This window comes from Anomaloglossus baeobatrachus, chromosome 2 (genome assembly GCF_048569485.1).
Source record: "Anomaloglossus baeobatrachus isolate aAnoBae1 chromosome 2, aAnoBae1.hap1, whole genome shotgun sequence".
NCBI lineage: Eukaryota > Metazoa > Chordata > Amphibia > Anura > Aromobatidae > Anomaloglossus > Anomaloglossus baeobatrachus.
Genome location: NC_134354.1, coordinates 254,402,206 through 254,418,262, shown reverse-complemented (window position 1 = coordinate 254,418,262; position 16,057 = coordinate 254,402,206). Strand labels below are relative to the sequence as shown.

The window sequence follows — 16,057 nt, the reverse complement described above, 5'->3', positions numbered from 1 at the left end:
AGTGCTCTCTTAAAAGCACCATGTTGGTGTTTCTGTCGGAATTGGTGACGAGCGAACGTTCTTGCTACTGGTTGGTATTTGATCGAGCATTGGACTGCTCGGGTGCGACTCGAGCGCCGAGTATAGTGGATGTCAATGGGAAACTGGAGAATTTTTAAACTGGAGCGTACCCAAGCACCCCGATGCTCGATTGAGTTACGAGCAACAGCAAGCATGCTCCCTCATCACTAGTCACAATCTCCGATGGATCTATTCACTTGAATAAATTAGTTCTGGCATTATTAATCTATTTCGGACATGCACAAGACGTGCCAAACCACATTTTTGTGTATGTCTAAAAGACGAATATGGTCAGGACAGAGACCAGACAGTGTTCTCAGTGACTTCATTGGCTTAATCCAAGTGAATAGCTCCATCGGGGGTTCCCGTTTGAATACAGTTTTTGGGAGATTCCGGGAGAACCCATGAAGTAGTACTTGGCAAAGAGCACTGTATTAATGTGAATCTAACCTAATAGGGCATAGGCACTTATATAACCGTGTCTGCAATGGTTGTGTAACATTCAGTTGACTATATTTTTAATGATACAAAATCACCATAAGATATATACGTATATGTGCCGAATGTAACAAATGGCCAGTTATATGCAACTGTGGCACTAGTTAAAAGGGCCCTCATAACGTGGTATGATAACATTCATTTTTGGAATATCACATGAGAATGCCAGAATGGCTCAAAGAGTCTGATTTACATCCTGGTGAGAAAATCAGGAGTGTAACTTCACAGCACTAAGGATCAATTTATGGTGCAGATATCACTGTGGAAGTCACCTGTAACTGGTACTGAATGTGTATTTCCTTGTTGAAAATTTCCGCAACATATATGATGGAACATTTTGCAGCATATTCACTACAACTATATGTAGCCTAAGAATATCAGTGTATCAGAATATCAGAATGCCATTGATGTAAGGCAGACATACGTTGTTCGTTATACTGATACCCATGTACTTCTGTATGTGGAATAATAATAAGAAGCAAATATAATGTTCAAATGCAATGTACCATGTTAGAACGTGAAGACTTGTTACATGTGCCGGTCTGTGTCACACGCACTGAGATTAGATCCCCTTTGTGATAGATACACTGTGTGTTGTGTTAATCTGAGTGACTGTAGGACCCTGAGCCTGTCTGCTCCCTCACTGCAGTGCTGTGTATTAGATGGGGCTGAGCTGCTTCTCTGGTCTCCTGCTCCCTGGATGCAGCTCCGGCTCCTGCACACAGGTATGTGGCTAAATCAGACGGGTTCTGGACATAACCACTAATATGATTGCAAGGTTTACATATTCTGTATGTCATCAATACAAAAGGCAGAACAGATGAGCCTGGCAAATAGGGATACATGCAGGTATGAGACTTAAAGGGTGGTCAGATATGCAGGTGTCTTGTGGGGTGGTACATAAGACATATTACCTATGCTTAAGGTGCCATGAATATATTTGTGTGTGTGTGTATGTATATATATATATATATATATATATATATATATATATGTGTGTATATATATATATATATATATTATTTATATAGACACACATGTATGTGTGTGCATATATACTTATATAGATACACTTGTATGTGTGTGCATATATATTCATATATATATATATATATATATATATATACAGTATATACACACACAAATATACATAATGCATGTACACGCACAGTGTTATACATATACATTGTATGTGTACTAATATATGTATATACACTTGCATTTTGCTTTCTCTCTCAACCTTTTTTTCTCTGTATACACATAGTACATTTAAATGATGCATATATGCATATGTACAGTATATATATATATGTGTGTGTGTATATATATATATATATATATATATATATATATACACCCATGTATCTACCGTATGTGTATGTTAAAATAGATAACCACTCGTGCAGTAAATATCTGCCCCCCTGTATAATGTCCAACCGATTCTACATTCTACTAAGAATATATTGCATTTGATCTGTATTATATCATTTTGCTCATTTAGATTAACCCCCTATTATCTTCTCGTCCCTGCTTTCCAGGTCAAATACATTTCAAGAAAGAGTGGCCTGTTTAGATTTAAAGGATAAGTCTCTGTTTTAAAGAACCCATAAACACATGATTAATTTCAGACGCCACCAACGTTACCAGCTTTTTATCATCGGTAGCATCTTCTCAGGAAGACATGAATTCCAAGAAAATGTAATTAACCAGAAGGAGTAAATAATAATCCTCAAAATGATTACCTGCAAAATAAAAGATATCGCTATACATCTTGGTGGCATCATGAAAAGTAATGATCAGCTGAAGGAAACACTGAAGATTTTAAGAAACCTCACACTGGATTAACTGACAGCAACAGCGAACAAAAGGCCCAAACAGAAGGGGAAATAAGAAAATACTTTGCAGGAATGAAAGCAATATATCTAATACAGGAGAAATGATTTCTCACAAACTGAAATTGATGGAAGAGTATCACAGTACTTGCACAGGAAACATCTGTATGTGACAAATACTAACCTGAAATGTGACATCTTGAAAGGATCTCCCTCTTTTCCCCTATTCCCCTTTTTCATCTTGACCTTTAACCTTCCCCCATATTATTTTCTTTGCATTTCCTAGTTCCATTTCCATTTCACTTTTTAGTACAGTTTTTTCTTATTTTTCTTCATCTCCCCACTTTCTTTTTTGATTTTTGTTAATTGCTTCTGCTCTTTTCTATTTTGGCCTTTCTGCGTTTTCACTGATTCTCTCAGGTCCTACCTCGCTCTTTGGCGTATAATGGGTGATGGTCCTTTGAAAAAGAGAGTGATGGTGACCTTTTATTCAAATCATCCTCATGGATACCTCCCTTCCCTCTTTCATATGGAACGTTTCGCTCAATGCTTCAGGGAACCATATTACAGCAAATCCCCACTATGGGGCCCTTTTCATTATGCTTCTTATGGACCTATTGGCAGTAGCTGGGAATGTGGCTATCATGGGGGTCATCATGAAGACTCCATCCCTCAGGAAATTTGTTCTCGTCTTCCACTTGTGTGTGGTGGATCTCTTGGCTGCACTTACACTTATGCCCCTGGCTATGTTGTCTGGAAGTGGAGGCACTTCCCTGTATGAAATCCAGGGATTAGGGCAGATGGCTTGTCGTGCATACCTATTCTTGAGTGTCTGTTTTACCAGCACTGGCATACTATCAATCTCTGCCATAAATATTGAAAGATATTATTATGTGGTACATCCCATGAGGTACCAAGTCAAGATGACTATGGGACTAGTCAGTTGGGTACTAGCCGGTGTCTGGATTAAAGCTGTACTCACATCCCTAATCCCTGTTTTAGCATGGAGCCCTCCTGTCCCTGGACATTGCAGCTTGCAGGGAGGTGGCAACAGTGTCTTCCGAGCTGGATTTCTTCTCTTTTATTCCTCTTTTTATTTCTTACTGCCTCTTACCATCATTATTGTTGTGTACTGCAGCATGTTCAAGGTGGCACGAGTAGCTGCTCTCCATCAAGGGCCTCTACCCACTTGGATGGAGACTTCACCTCAACGCAGGCACTCGGAATCTCTTAGTAGCCGTTCCACCATGGTAACAGGATCAGGAGCCACACGTGGAACTCCTCAGCAACGTGTGACAGGGGGTGGTTCTGGAAGTGGTGGAAAGGCAGCAGCTGTTTTAGCTGCAGTAGGTGGTCAATTTCTATTATGTTGGCTACCATATTTTGGCTTCCACATATATGCTGCACTGCGCTCTCCACCTCCACCTCCTGGCTCACGAGTGGAATGGATTGTTACGTGGATGGGGTTTCTTTGCTTTGCCTCCAACCCAATATTTTATGGTTGCCTAAATCGTCAAATTCGTGAAGAACTGGGAAGGTGGGTTGGATGTTTCTTTAAACGAGGAAGCACTGGGGAGGATGAGCTTCGATTGCCAAGCAGGGAAGGCTCTATTGAAGAAAATTTTCTGCAGTTTCTGCAGGGTACTGGCTGCCCACCAGACACCAGGGCAGTTGTTCATATCACTCCTAAAGTGGATCAACCAGCTATAGACTTCCGGATTCCAGGGCAGATTGCAGAAGAAACATCTGAGTTCTTAGAGCAACCATGGGATATGACAGCGGTGGGTAAAGACTATATTAACACTGGTCCATCTCAAAAAACATGACCTTTAGCATAACTTTCCCTGCTGTTGACAATCTCCTCAAAAGTGTGATATAATGCAGACATTTCCTTGATGCATTCCTTTAAACCCATAGTACATAATTACCTGTTTATCTGACTCATTCCATGGGAATATTTACTGTCCTCTTTTTCCAGCATACTATCTAGACCAGGGGTCACCAACCTGTAGCTCAGGAGCAACATGTAGCTTGTGCACCCGTGATGAGCAGCTCATGGCTCTCTGCCAGCTTGGTGCATTAGCACCAGGTCTAGAAAACAGCTATGAAGAGCAGATCTGAATGGGGGTAAGGTAAGAACCCGTGGATCTTGATATACTGCCTTAGTGTGATTTTTGGGGAAAAAATTTTGGTTGTCATTATACAAGCAATTGGGGTTATGGGTGTCATTACTGTGAGGAGCGGGAGCTTGATATTGCTCAAAACCCTCTCTCAGATCTGAATATGGCTCTCAAGGTGAGAAAGGTTGAGGACCACTGATCTAGACCATGAAAGTTTGTTGTACAGTGTGCCCGAAGAAGAGGACAATAATTTCACTCACACTGAATGTCAGTAATTCACACTTACAAGCTGCCATAAGCCTTTGGAAGGAAGCCTATTGGATTTTAAGCTGGATAGTAGTCAGCCATGATCCAATGAGTGATAGTGAAAAATACATAGTTCCTGCACTAAAAAAAACCTAAACTTGAATAAAGCAACAAAAGAAGCTAATTTAACAGTAAAATTGTAATTTTTTTTAGCTTAAAGGGGTTGTAACTTTTGTACAGCCCCTGCTAATTAGGTACATCTCCATATACATCCAGTATCTTTGGAAGCCTTCCAATGTCCATCTTGTAACAATACTCCCCTATTACGTTTGTAGGACGGAGAGGAGGCTCAAATTTGGTTCTGTATGTAAATAGTGTCTTGGAGCCCTAGATGTAGGTATGAAGTGTATGGCTATTAAGTCAGGAAAAACTTACCTCTGTTCTTACGTGCTTCTGTAATACTAAGAGGTTCAGCCCTGCACGGTGGACTAATGTCTTCTTCCCAGCCATTAATAATAGTCTGCTTGGATCCATGATACTGAAGAGACATAAAAAACTTTAATGGAGTTAGACCTACCTGATTAATAGAGGTTGCACAAAACGTGAGACCACTTTGATTTAAAGTTGCCGCACAACTTATAGTAGATCTATATAGTGTTTTTGTCTGTGTAAATGAGTGAAGATCTGAATTTTTATTTTTGTTCAGCAAATTTCACCCCAAAAATATCCAGCAGAATACCAAACTAATTATCCAACTAAATTTGATTGTATTTATTTGTATTTTAGAGCATGTGACAGAAGTATCTTTTACTATGATGTCAAATCTGGATTTGGAACATAATGCAAATAGGTGCCAAAAATAGTTGCTGGTTGCAGAAACTGAATACAGTGTTTATGTTTGTACCAATAAATGTGTATTTTTTAATATTCACCTCATGTGGTCCTGCTCCTGCTTTTCACAGTGTTTATATGAAATATGTCTTCAATCATTGTATCTGCAGTGACAGAAGAATGTATTTCAATTCATTAAAGGGGTGGTTCACTATTCTGCGATAGTGATCACCTCTCTATAAAACTGATAGGGGAGGCTTTTTCTATGTAGTTTCATCAGCCAATTCTGCCTCTGAGCGGTGCTATCGCGGTTCGCTCATCCCCATAAAGTGACCGCCAGGGCTCCATGACCTCCGGGATCCAGTGATGTCAGGTCAACTTACAGTTGACCTGACATCACCGAGGCCGGCTCCAGTCTTCCTGAGTGACTGGGCTGTGGGCGGCGTTTCACCGCTCATCACAGCCCAGCATCATTCCAGCTTGCGGTGCTCTGCAATGAAGGAGAGAGTGTGCAAGATGCTGGGATGTGACGAGCAGTGAAACGCCGCCCACAGCCCAGTCACTCAGGAAGACTGGAGTTGGCCTCAGTGATGCAGATCAACTGGAAGTTGATGTGACATCCCTGTATCCCAGAGGTCACGGAGCCCCGGGGGTCACTTCATGGGGATGAGCGGTCCCTATCAGTTTTACAAGGATGTGGCCACTATTGCAAAGTACTGAAGCACCCTATTAAGACTGGCATTTCGTTTTCCAGTCTTGATTCTGGAGGTGCAGTAGTAAGATGTGCCTAATTCTTTAAGATTCTTCACCGCTTAATGATATAGGCACATCTTATACCTGGCATGCGTCCCCGTGCACCTCATTACTTCAGTCAGATTAAACTGAGAATACAGAGGCATAACGTTTGAAGAATTTGTCACCACACCCCCAACCCGTCCATGCTTTCGCAACTTTAAAGGATTTCACTAGGACTGTCATGGAAAAACTAAATATCGCAAAAGTTTTTTGTGACCTTATAAAAAAAATCTAAAATGCAACCTATAAATACCCCCCCTGTGTTATGTAAATTATAACGTTTTGGCCTACTTATTTTCATTCATATAATCTGTTTTTTTTCAGGAAGGGGGGGGGGTGGGCACACCCATAAACTTGAATAGACAAGCCTCATCTAAAATACTGAAGACAATAGTGGTCGCTGTAATTTTTTTTTTCAGGCAGACATTTGGTCTGTGTTAAACGCTCATCTGAACAGGCTTATTGAATAACATTGGGACATGTGCTGTCATTTTAATTCACAGACATTACTCAGACCAAAAATATGGACCCAAGAATGGAGCCTTTGTTTTTCTATCGATAAGGGAACTTGGCTTAAAATGTGTCAACAGGCACTAAGGGCCTAATTCATCAAGGTGTTTACCCTCAAATTTTGGTGTAAAACACCTTGAAATGTTGCACAAAGTATTATGACTTTCGACGTTTTTACGCCAGTCCTGGCCAGCTTTTCCCCAAATCTGTGGAGCTGTGGAAGGGATAAGTCGTGGTAAATTCTGCCTGGCAAATTTATCCAGTAATGTTCTCCAGTCCCTGTCTGGAGTAATATTTCTGGCAGAGGCACATGGCTGATGTGCCTAATTCAAGTGTTGTGTGCCTCTTAATGAATTAGGCGCATCTCACAACAGCGCTTCACTCATTAAGATGTATATGCAAGATACCAGTCTTAACCTTTTCATAGTTATGGGCGTCATTGTACATCTGTGCTAGGGTGACCGTGTGTCAGGTGCTGAGATTAATCCACATGCTGCTGATGCCGGCCATAATAAATAGCTTGTATCTGTCTCACTTGCGAGAGGATCGCATCACATCGCCCAGACTGGCAGGCAGCTTTCCTGACAGGAGCATGTCAGCTTCATGTATTTCTATATGTATTGCAGTTGACACGCTCCTGAGAGAGCCACCGGCCAGTCCCTGCGATGCGATGTGATCCTCGCGTGAGTGACACGCAAACGTGACTCCAGCCTAACAGCCAGAACTGAATCCTGACTGTGGCTATTAATCATTCAAGCCGGTGTCAGTTCACACCACACCAGCGCCCATCGGTGCCCCGTGACATTATTGCAGGATGCCAATGGAATATTATGACAGCTGAGGACCTGCTGAATGTGACAATCACCACCATCTTTGTCCTCCTTTGAAGTTCATCTATATGCTAAGCTTCAAAGGAGATACAAATTTTTACTATATACTGGAATATTGTGGTGGTATAATACAAGTGATCAGATGATCGCATGTTCAAGTCTCCTAAGTGGACTAACAAATAAAGAAAAAATAAAAATACAAAAAAAAAAATAAAAAGTTTAAATCATCCATTTTGTCCCTCAGCAATTAAAAAAAATTAAACATATTGGGTTTCACCATGTGTATAAAAGTTTGAGTAATAAAAATATAAAATTAATTAGCCAAATTGGTAAAAGCCGCAACGACAAAAAATAGAAACAACAGAATTGCATTATTTTGGTCAACATATCTCCCTAAAATGATTTAAATAAAAAGCTATCAAAACTTTAACGCTAACCATAAATGGTGTTGATGAAAATGCTGACTTCTCTCTCCCTGCCTTCGGACATATATGTAATCAACAGGAAGTGAAATCTGCGGCTGGCCGGTCCCTTCCTGTCGATTACTCATACATCCTAAGGTGGAGGGAGAGAAGCCGGCGGTGATGGAAATAGGGATTGCGTGACATCACAACCTCATGTGAGCCCCGGGAACGGTGCCAGCATGGGAGGTGAGTATAAGCTGTTTTATTTTAATGGGACTAAACATGGGGGATGAGAAGGGAACAGTTCCTAGTAGGGAACAACCCCTTTGAACTAAATATGGAAGGTTGGTATCGCTGTAATCATACTCACCTGTGGAATCAGGTTTCCAGGCCATTTTTACTGTGCAATGAATGTCGTAAAAATAAAACCCATAAAACAATGTTAGGATTACATGTTTTTCACTATTTTCACTGCACTTGGATTTTTTCCCATTATTCAGTGCAGTGTGCAGTAAAATGAATGGTGCTGTTCAAAAGTAGAACTCGTCATTAGTATGGCTTTTGTAGGAAGAAGAGGAAAATTTGAAGGTGCAAAAGTGAAAAATGTTTTTTAAAAGTTATGTGCAAAAAAAAGGATAAAAGTAAGCTAGCTAAAGGTAGTGTAAAGATAGACAATAATATCTCAAGATGCATCACATTTATTATCCATCTTGAGACTGATTTTTTTTTTACATTTTCACTGTGTAGACTGTTTTCACTGTCTGAATGCTGGACAGGATTAGCACATCTGCCACAATAACTTAATAAGCAAGGAATAAACGATGAGAGTTTTCAAAATGTCGTTCTTGAGGATTTGATGGAGATTTACAATAAGGATCATCCTCACAGTCAGTGGGTAGGAAACTGTTGAGAGCCCTGTGTATCATGAAGAGAAATGCCATCTGTAAATGTAGTTTCTAGTGACTTTTACATTTACCAATCTTCCTGCTGATGACAGTTGATCAACATTAACAATAGTAAACAACTTTAGCATTCAGTGATAATCTTCTTTTCCATTTTTACCATACTTATACATTTAGCTATGGAAAACGCTCGGTATTCGAATATGTGTGTGTGTGTCTGTGTGTGTGTGTGTGCGTGTGTTACAAGTGACAGACAGTCCTGTGGTGTCCGACATTAGAAGGTCATAGTGTTTGGCTGCTCAAAAGGCTCCCTGACTTTCTATTATTCCTGCTGTTAGTATTCAGTGTACTAGGTATCTCCTCTGCTGGATTTTCAACCTTGTCCCTTTAGGACCCTGGTGAGCTCCTCTTCTCTTCAATTGCTAATCATCTGTATTTCCCCTTGGGTTTAAATACTCTAATTATACCCTTGATTTGTGCTGGTAATATTCAGTTCCTTCACAAGCTCTGGATGCAAGCAAACGGCTTGCACTCATCTGTAGGCTTGTTGCTGACCTTTGCTGAACTTCTTCCAGAGGCATCAGGAGATAATTTGCTCATGCGCTTTCCCCCCCCGTGTGTGCTCAGTGTGTTTTTTTTAGTGTTTAGTGGGGTTAACAAAGAGCTTATCCAATCCGTTTCCTATCTAGGGTCAGCCTAGGGTCAGGTATCTGGCCAAGCACATAGATGCAGCGCCTATCTAGGGTGATGAGGGGCCCCAGGGGCTAGTGGTATGTTTGGTCAGGGGTCACCATCTTCCCCTTCCCTATACGCATGGTTTCCCTCTCCTGTTGCCGTTCACTTGGTACTCCCTTATAACTAGCGTGACAGTATGTGTGTGCGGGTGTGTGTGTATATATATATATATATATATATATATATATATATATATACAGTATATACACACTGTATATATTAGCAGAACCATGACTTGATCTGCTTGCCAAAGGTCCTACTTAAATAGAGGTTTACTCACTGTACAGAATACCTGCATACACATAAGTATTTCTCTGTACTAGTTCTCAAGAGAGTGGATGCTGGACCCTATGGACTGAATCTTATTGAAATTATATAGAAAGGGGAAAAAAATACCTTGGACAGGATTATTCTTACAATGCACATTAACTGATTAGTTCCTTTGTTCTTAAAGGGAATCTGTGACCAGGTTTTTGCTCCCTCATATGAGAGCAGCATAATGCAGGGACAGACAGGGCCGCCACTAGGAATTTCAGGCCCCCATACTGGCAAAATTTTCGGGCCCCCTTGGTACTCCGCCCAGGCTCCACTCCAGCTCCGCCTCCACCACTCAAACTTCCTACAGTCTCACTGCCACTCTTGCAAAAACATTATGTATGTATATCTATCTATCTATCTATCTATCTATGTATCTATATCTATATATTTTATACATATATATGTATATATATATATATATATATATATATATATAGATAGATATATATATACACACATTCATATATACAGTCATGGCCAAAAGTATTAGCACCCTTGAAGTTGTTTCCCTCAGAAAATTAATAATACACCCCTTACACCACTCCTCTCCATAATATCTCTCCCACACTGCTTTTATGTATAATACCCCCCTCCCCCTCACACACTGCTACTTGCAACACTTTGTTAAGAAAGAAGTAGTATAATATAATGTAATAAATATAAATAAAGGGAGGGGTACTAAAAACTATGCAAAAAAAAAATGAATTATAACATGAGAAGAAAAAAGCTGCCAAGTAAAAATGTACACACCCAGCTATTTATATATAAACATGGCTTTTATTGATACAAAACATACAAGGCTCACAAAAACAAAGATTAAAAACACAAATATCAAGAGAAAAACAAGGATGGGCCTAATAATCCTGTACATATCCCCAATGAAGTATGGGGGCACTGATAATAGAATGCACTACAAGTATGGTATATAAACAACACCCGACCGTAGAGCCTCATGTTAAAGGTAATGTGGCAATAAGTCAATAGAGGGTTGTTTTTGTCAGCCTTATACCTTTTTGTATCAATAAAAGCCAAATTATATATATATATATATATATATATATATATATATATATATAAAATGTCCCCCTCCTGATATATATGTCCCTTTCTTTGTATATATGTCCCCATTTAGGTATATATGTCCCATCGTGGGCCCCTCCTGCTATATACATCCCCCTCCTGGGCACATTCTGGTACATATGTCCCCTTCTTGGTATATATCTCCTCCTCCTAGTACATATGACCCCTTTCTGGGCCACTCCTGGTATATATGTCCCCATCCTTGTTTATTTGTCCCTTTCCTGGTATATATGCCCCACAGGTATATATGCCCCCTCCCTGGGCCACTCATGGTGTATATGTCTTCCTCCTGGTATATATGTCACATCCTGGGGTCCTCCTGGTGTGTGTAATTATATATATATATTATATACATACCGTGTATATATATATATATATATATATATATATATATATATATATATATATATGTTGCTATTATTATTATTATTATTATAATATTATTTATCCCTCTCCTGGGCACATGCGGGTATATATGTTCCCTGCCTGGTCTCTGCCCCTCCTGATGAATATGTCCTCCTCCCAGTATATATGTCCCATCCTGTGGGCCTCCTGACATATTTGTCTGCTGCTGCAAAAAAAAAAACACCCTTCCCGGCTGCCACACGTCGCATGACGTCTTCGCTAAGCAGAGAGCCGTGATCAGTGGTGTAACTACAGTTTGATAGGCCCTGATGTAGAGTTTGAGCCTGCCCCCCCGTCACATGTATGGGCCAATGTAGCATGCTAAATCCTATAAACGCATAAAAGTTGCCCCCGCTTTCATTGTATAGTAATGTCCCACATCCCGTATTATTATTATTATTATTGTTTATTTATAGAGCACCATTGATTCCATGGTGCTGTACATGAGGGGGTTACATACAGAATACATATACTGTCAGGGCCGGGAGGACTGGTGGGCCCAGGAGGTGGATCCACTGGACCGAGTACCCCACCGGGGGGCAGAGTACACGGCAGCCGGAGCACTGGCGTGGCCGGGACGGTTATAACCGGGTCACTAGGGTCACAGAGTTCTATAGGATACTGCAGGAAACAGGCACAGGTACCCGGTAGCAAAGGACAAACAGTAACAGGAAACAGGACACAGCACAAGGGGACCTGAGCACCTAGCTCTAAAGACAAGCAAAAGGACACGTTGATCAGGCCCCGCCCACATGGAAAGGCAAGTCTCATATACCCAGCACAGCCCCATGTCATTACCTGCATCAGGTGTGCTGGGCCCATAAGACCAGGAGAGTGGGCGCGGCCTGGTCCTATACAGAACCATGAGGCCAATACTCAAAGTCAGACTCCTGAGACCAGGAGCAGGAGTCAGGGGAGCAGGAGCGGGAGCGGCAGCCATGCCTGGTGGACACATGGAGTGGATCAGTGGGTAAGGAGTGGTGCTGGGACACTGGGAGCGTGACAGTACCCCCCCCCTCTAAGCCCCCCCCTCCGAGCACAGAACCCCAGGGGCACCCCGGATCGAGACACCGGGCCGGGGCCCGACGCAAAGGCGGGGAAGGACCTCTGACCCCGTACCGCCTTCTTAGCCGCACGGCGCTTAGCCGATCTACCAGCAGTGGCAGCGGGGGCAACGGGAAGAGGAGGACCGACAGAAACAGTACTGACATCGTGGAGAACCGGCCCGGGCGACTCGGACCGGGCACAGGACGGTGACTCATCCCCGGTAGCTGGTGGCATCAGAGTCTCAATCGTCGGGGACGGTGGAACGACGCTGGGGTGCGTCATCACTTCCGGTTCCGGTGGCACCACAGGCACAAGTGCCAGGATCTGTGGTACAACGCTGGACTGCGTCATTTTCTCCTGTTCTTGTGACATGATAGGATCAGGTGCCAGGGGCTGAGGGACGGGCTGAAGACAGGTATCATGGCACGAGGGACTCCAGCGAGAGATTGCGCCGGAGCGCCAACTGATGTCAGGATCATGGAGTTTAAGCCAGGGCAGACCCAGCAGGAGCTCAGGAGCCATTCTCGGGATGACATAAAACGCAATAGTCTCAGTGTGCAGGGTACCAATACAAAGTCTCACGGGTTCGGTGGTGTACCGGACAGGTTCGTATAATTGTTTTCCGTCCACGGAGGCGAACCAGAGGGGTTTTGCAAGCGGGATGACCGGTATCCGATAACGGTCCATGGTAGCTTGTTGGATGAAATTACCCGCTGCTCCCGAATCAATGTGAGCCTCTGCCGTGAACTGGGTCTTCTCGGTCGTGACCTGGACAGTCTGTGTAACCGGGACTGACGGGATTCCGGTACCAAGGGTGGCGGTTCCCACCATCCCTTGGACTTGGGGTCTTCCTGGCCTCTCAGGGCAAGAGCGGAGCAGATGTGAACCGCTTCCACAATAGAAGCACAGGCCCCGGGCGAGTCGCTCTGCACGACGTTGCTCGGCTTGGCTCAGCCGGTCTATTTGCATTGGCTCAGGAGTGGAGTCGCAGAACGGCAGTGGCGGGGGAATGGTAGACCTCTGCGGGACAAAGGCGTGACGGACTGGTCGCTTTTCCCGGGATACCTCCTTGGTTCGTTCCTGAAAACGGAGATCAATCCGGGTGGCTAGTGATACCAAAGCATCCAAGGTACGGGGAACATCACGACCGGCTAATTCGTCCTTGATGCGACCGGAGAGCCCCTCCCAGAAGGCGGCAGTCAAGGCCTCATTGTTCCAGCCTAGCTCGGAGGCAAGCGTGCGGAACTGAATGGCGTATTGGCCGACGGTCAGGGTCCCTTGGCGTAGCCGGAGGAGCGAGGAGGTAACCGCGGTACTGCGTCCCGGTTCATCGAAGGTACTTCGGAAAGCCTGCAGGAATTCCCGGATGTCGGTCGTCACCGGATCCTCGTTCTCCCACAACGGATTTATCCAGGCCAACGCCTCGCCTTCCAGGTGGGACATCACAAAGGCTATCTTGGCTTGGTCGGAAGCGAAGAGGTGCGGGAGTAATTTGAAGTGCAGCGAGCACTGGTTCAAAAACCCCCGGCAGTTCTTGGGGTCCCCGGCATACCGAGGCGGAGCAGCGAGGCGAAGTTGCGAGGCTGCAGAGACAACAGGTTCAGACGTAGAGACTGGTTGCTGCGTGGACTCAGATGAGACGGCTGTCTGTAGCGTATATAACCGGTGGTCCACGGACGCCAGGAATTTCAGCATCCGGCTCAGGGTTTCACGCTGTTGTGCCAGCTCTTGGCGCAGCTCAGCCAGCTCTGATGTTTGTGCTCCAGCGGGATCCATGGCCTGATCAATCTGTCAGGGCCGGGAGGACTGGTGGGCCCAGGAGGTGGATCCACTGGACCGAGTACCCCACCGGGGGGCAGAGTACACGGCAGCCGGAGCACTGGCGTGGCCGGGACGGTTATAACCGGGTCACTAGGGTCACAGAGTTCTATAGGATACTGCAGGAAACAGGCACAGGTACCCGGTAGCAAAGGACAAACAGTAACAGGAAACAGGACACAGCACAAGGGGACCTGAGCACCTAGCTCTAAAGACAAGCAAAAGGACACGTTGATCAGGCCCCGCCCACATGGAAAGGCAAGTCTCATATACCCAGCACAGCCCCATGTCATTACCTGCATCAGGTGTGCTGGGCCCATAAGACCAGGAGAGTGGGCGCGGCCTGGTCCTATACAGAACCATGAGGCCAATACTCAAAGTCAGACTCCTGAGACCAGGAGCAGGAGTCAGGGGAGCAGGAGCGGGAGCGGCAGCCATGCCTGGTGGACACATGGAGTGGATCAGTGGGTAAGGAGTGGTGCTGGGACACTGGGAGCGTGACATATACACGTTACAATAGACAGACTATCACAGAGGGAAGAGGGCCCTGCCCTTGCGGGCTTACATCCTAAAGGATTTTGGGGAGGAGACAGTAGGTGGGGTGTAGGTTGGGCGGCAGCTCCGCACGGTGGTGGGGCGGCAGCTCCGCACGGTGGTGGGGCGGCAGCTCCGCACGGTGGTGGGGCGGCAGCTCCGCACGGTGGTGGGGCGGCAGCGCCGCACGGTGGTGGGGCGGCAGCTCCGCACGGTGGTGGGGCAGTGAGGTCATTGTATATTATAGGCATTTCTGAACAGATGAGTTTTCAGGGTCCGTTTGAAGTTTGCAAGTGTAGTAGATAGTCTGACGTGTTGAGGCAGTGAGTTCCAGGAGACTGGGGATGCCCGGGAGAAGTCTTGGAGTCGGTTGCAAGAGGAGCGAATGAGAGAGGAGGAGAGAAGGAGATCTTGGGAGGACCGGAGGTTACGTTTTGGAGTGTAGCGAGAGATTAGTTCAGAGATATACGGAGGAGACAGATTATGGATAGCTTTGTAGGTCAGGGTTAGTAGTTTGAATTGGATACAATAGAAGATTGGGAGCCAATGGAGGGACTTGCAGAGAGGAGAAGCGGGGTGGTATTGAGGAGAGAGGTGGATCATTCGGGCAGCAGAATTAAGGATGGACTGGAGAGGGGCGGGTGTGTTAGCAGGGAGACCACAGAGGAGGATGTTGCAGTAGTCGATGCGGGAGATTATGAGGGCATGCACTAGCATTTTTGTAGATTGGGGATTGAGGAAAGGGCGGATTCTGGAAATATTTTTGAGTTGAAAACGGCAGGAGGTGGTGAGGGATTGGATGTGTGGTATGAAGGACAGGGCAGAGTCAAAGGTCACTCCGAGGCACCGAACTTTGGGTGCTGGGGAGAGCGTGATGTTATTAATTGTAATGGATAGATCAGATGGAGAGTGCAGGGGAGATGGAGGAAAGATGATTAGTTCAGTTTTGGCCACATTGAGCTTTAGGAAGCGAGAGGAGAAGAAGGAAGATATAGCCGATAGGCACTCTGGGATTCTGGACAGCAGAGATGTGACATCTGGACCAGAGAGGTAGATCTGAGTGTCATCGGCATATAGGTGGTACTGAAAGCC

At 44.5% G+C, this 16,057-nt stretch overlaps 1 protein-coding gene across 3 annotated transcripts in view; it reads left to right on the top strand.

Annotated features, from left to right (window-relative positions):
• Positions 1 to 5,687, top strand: part of GPR61 (G protein-coupled receptor 61) — a 227,958-nt gene extending 222,271 nt beyond the window's left edge. The window contains exons 1-2 of one of the 3 annotated variants that reach the window (XM_075333723.1): positions 1,202 to 1,283; positions 2,097 to 5,687. In XM_075333723.1, the coding sequence (XP_075189838.1) occupies positions 2,894 to 4,216 (1,323 nt within the window). In that variant the 5' untranslated portion in view covers positions 1,202 to 1,283; positions 2,097 to 2,893 and the 3' untranslated portion in view covers positions 4,217 to 5,687. Of the gene's footprint in view, positions 1 to 1,201; positions 1,284 to 1,328; positions 1,408 to 2,096 lie in introns of those variants that run through there. The other 2 variants (XM_075333724.1, XM_075333725.1) reach the window with 2 other exon arrangements.
• The last annotated feature ends 10,370 nt before the right edge of the window (positions 5,688 to 16,057 follow it).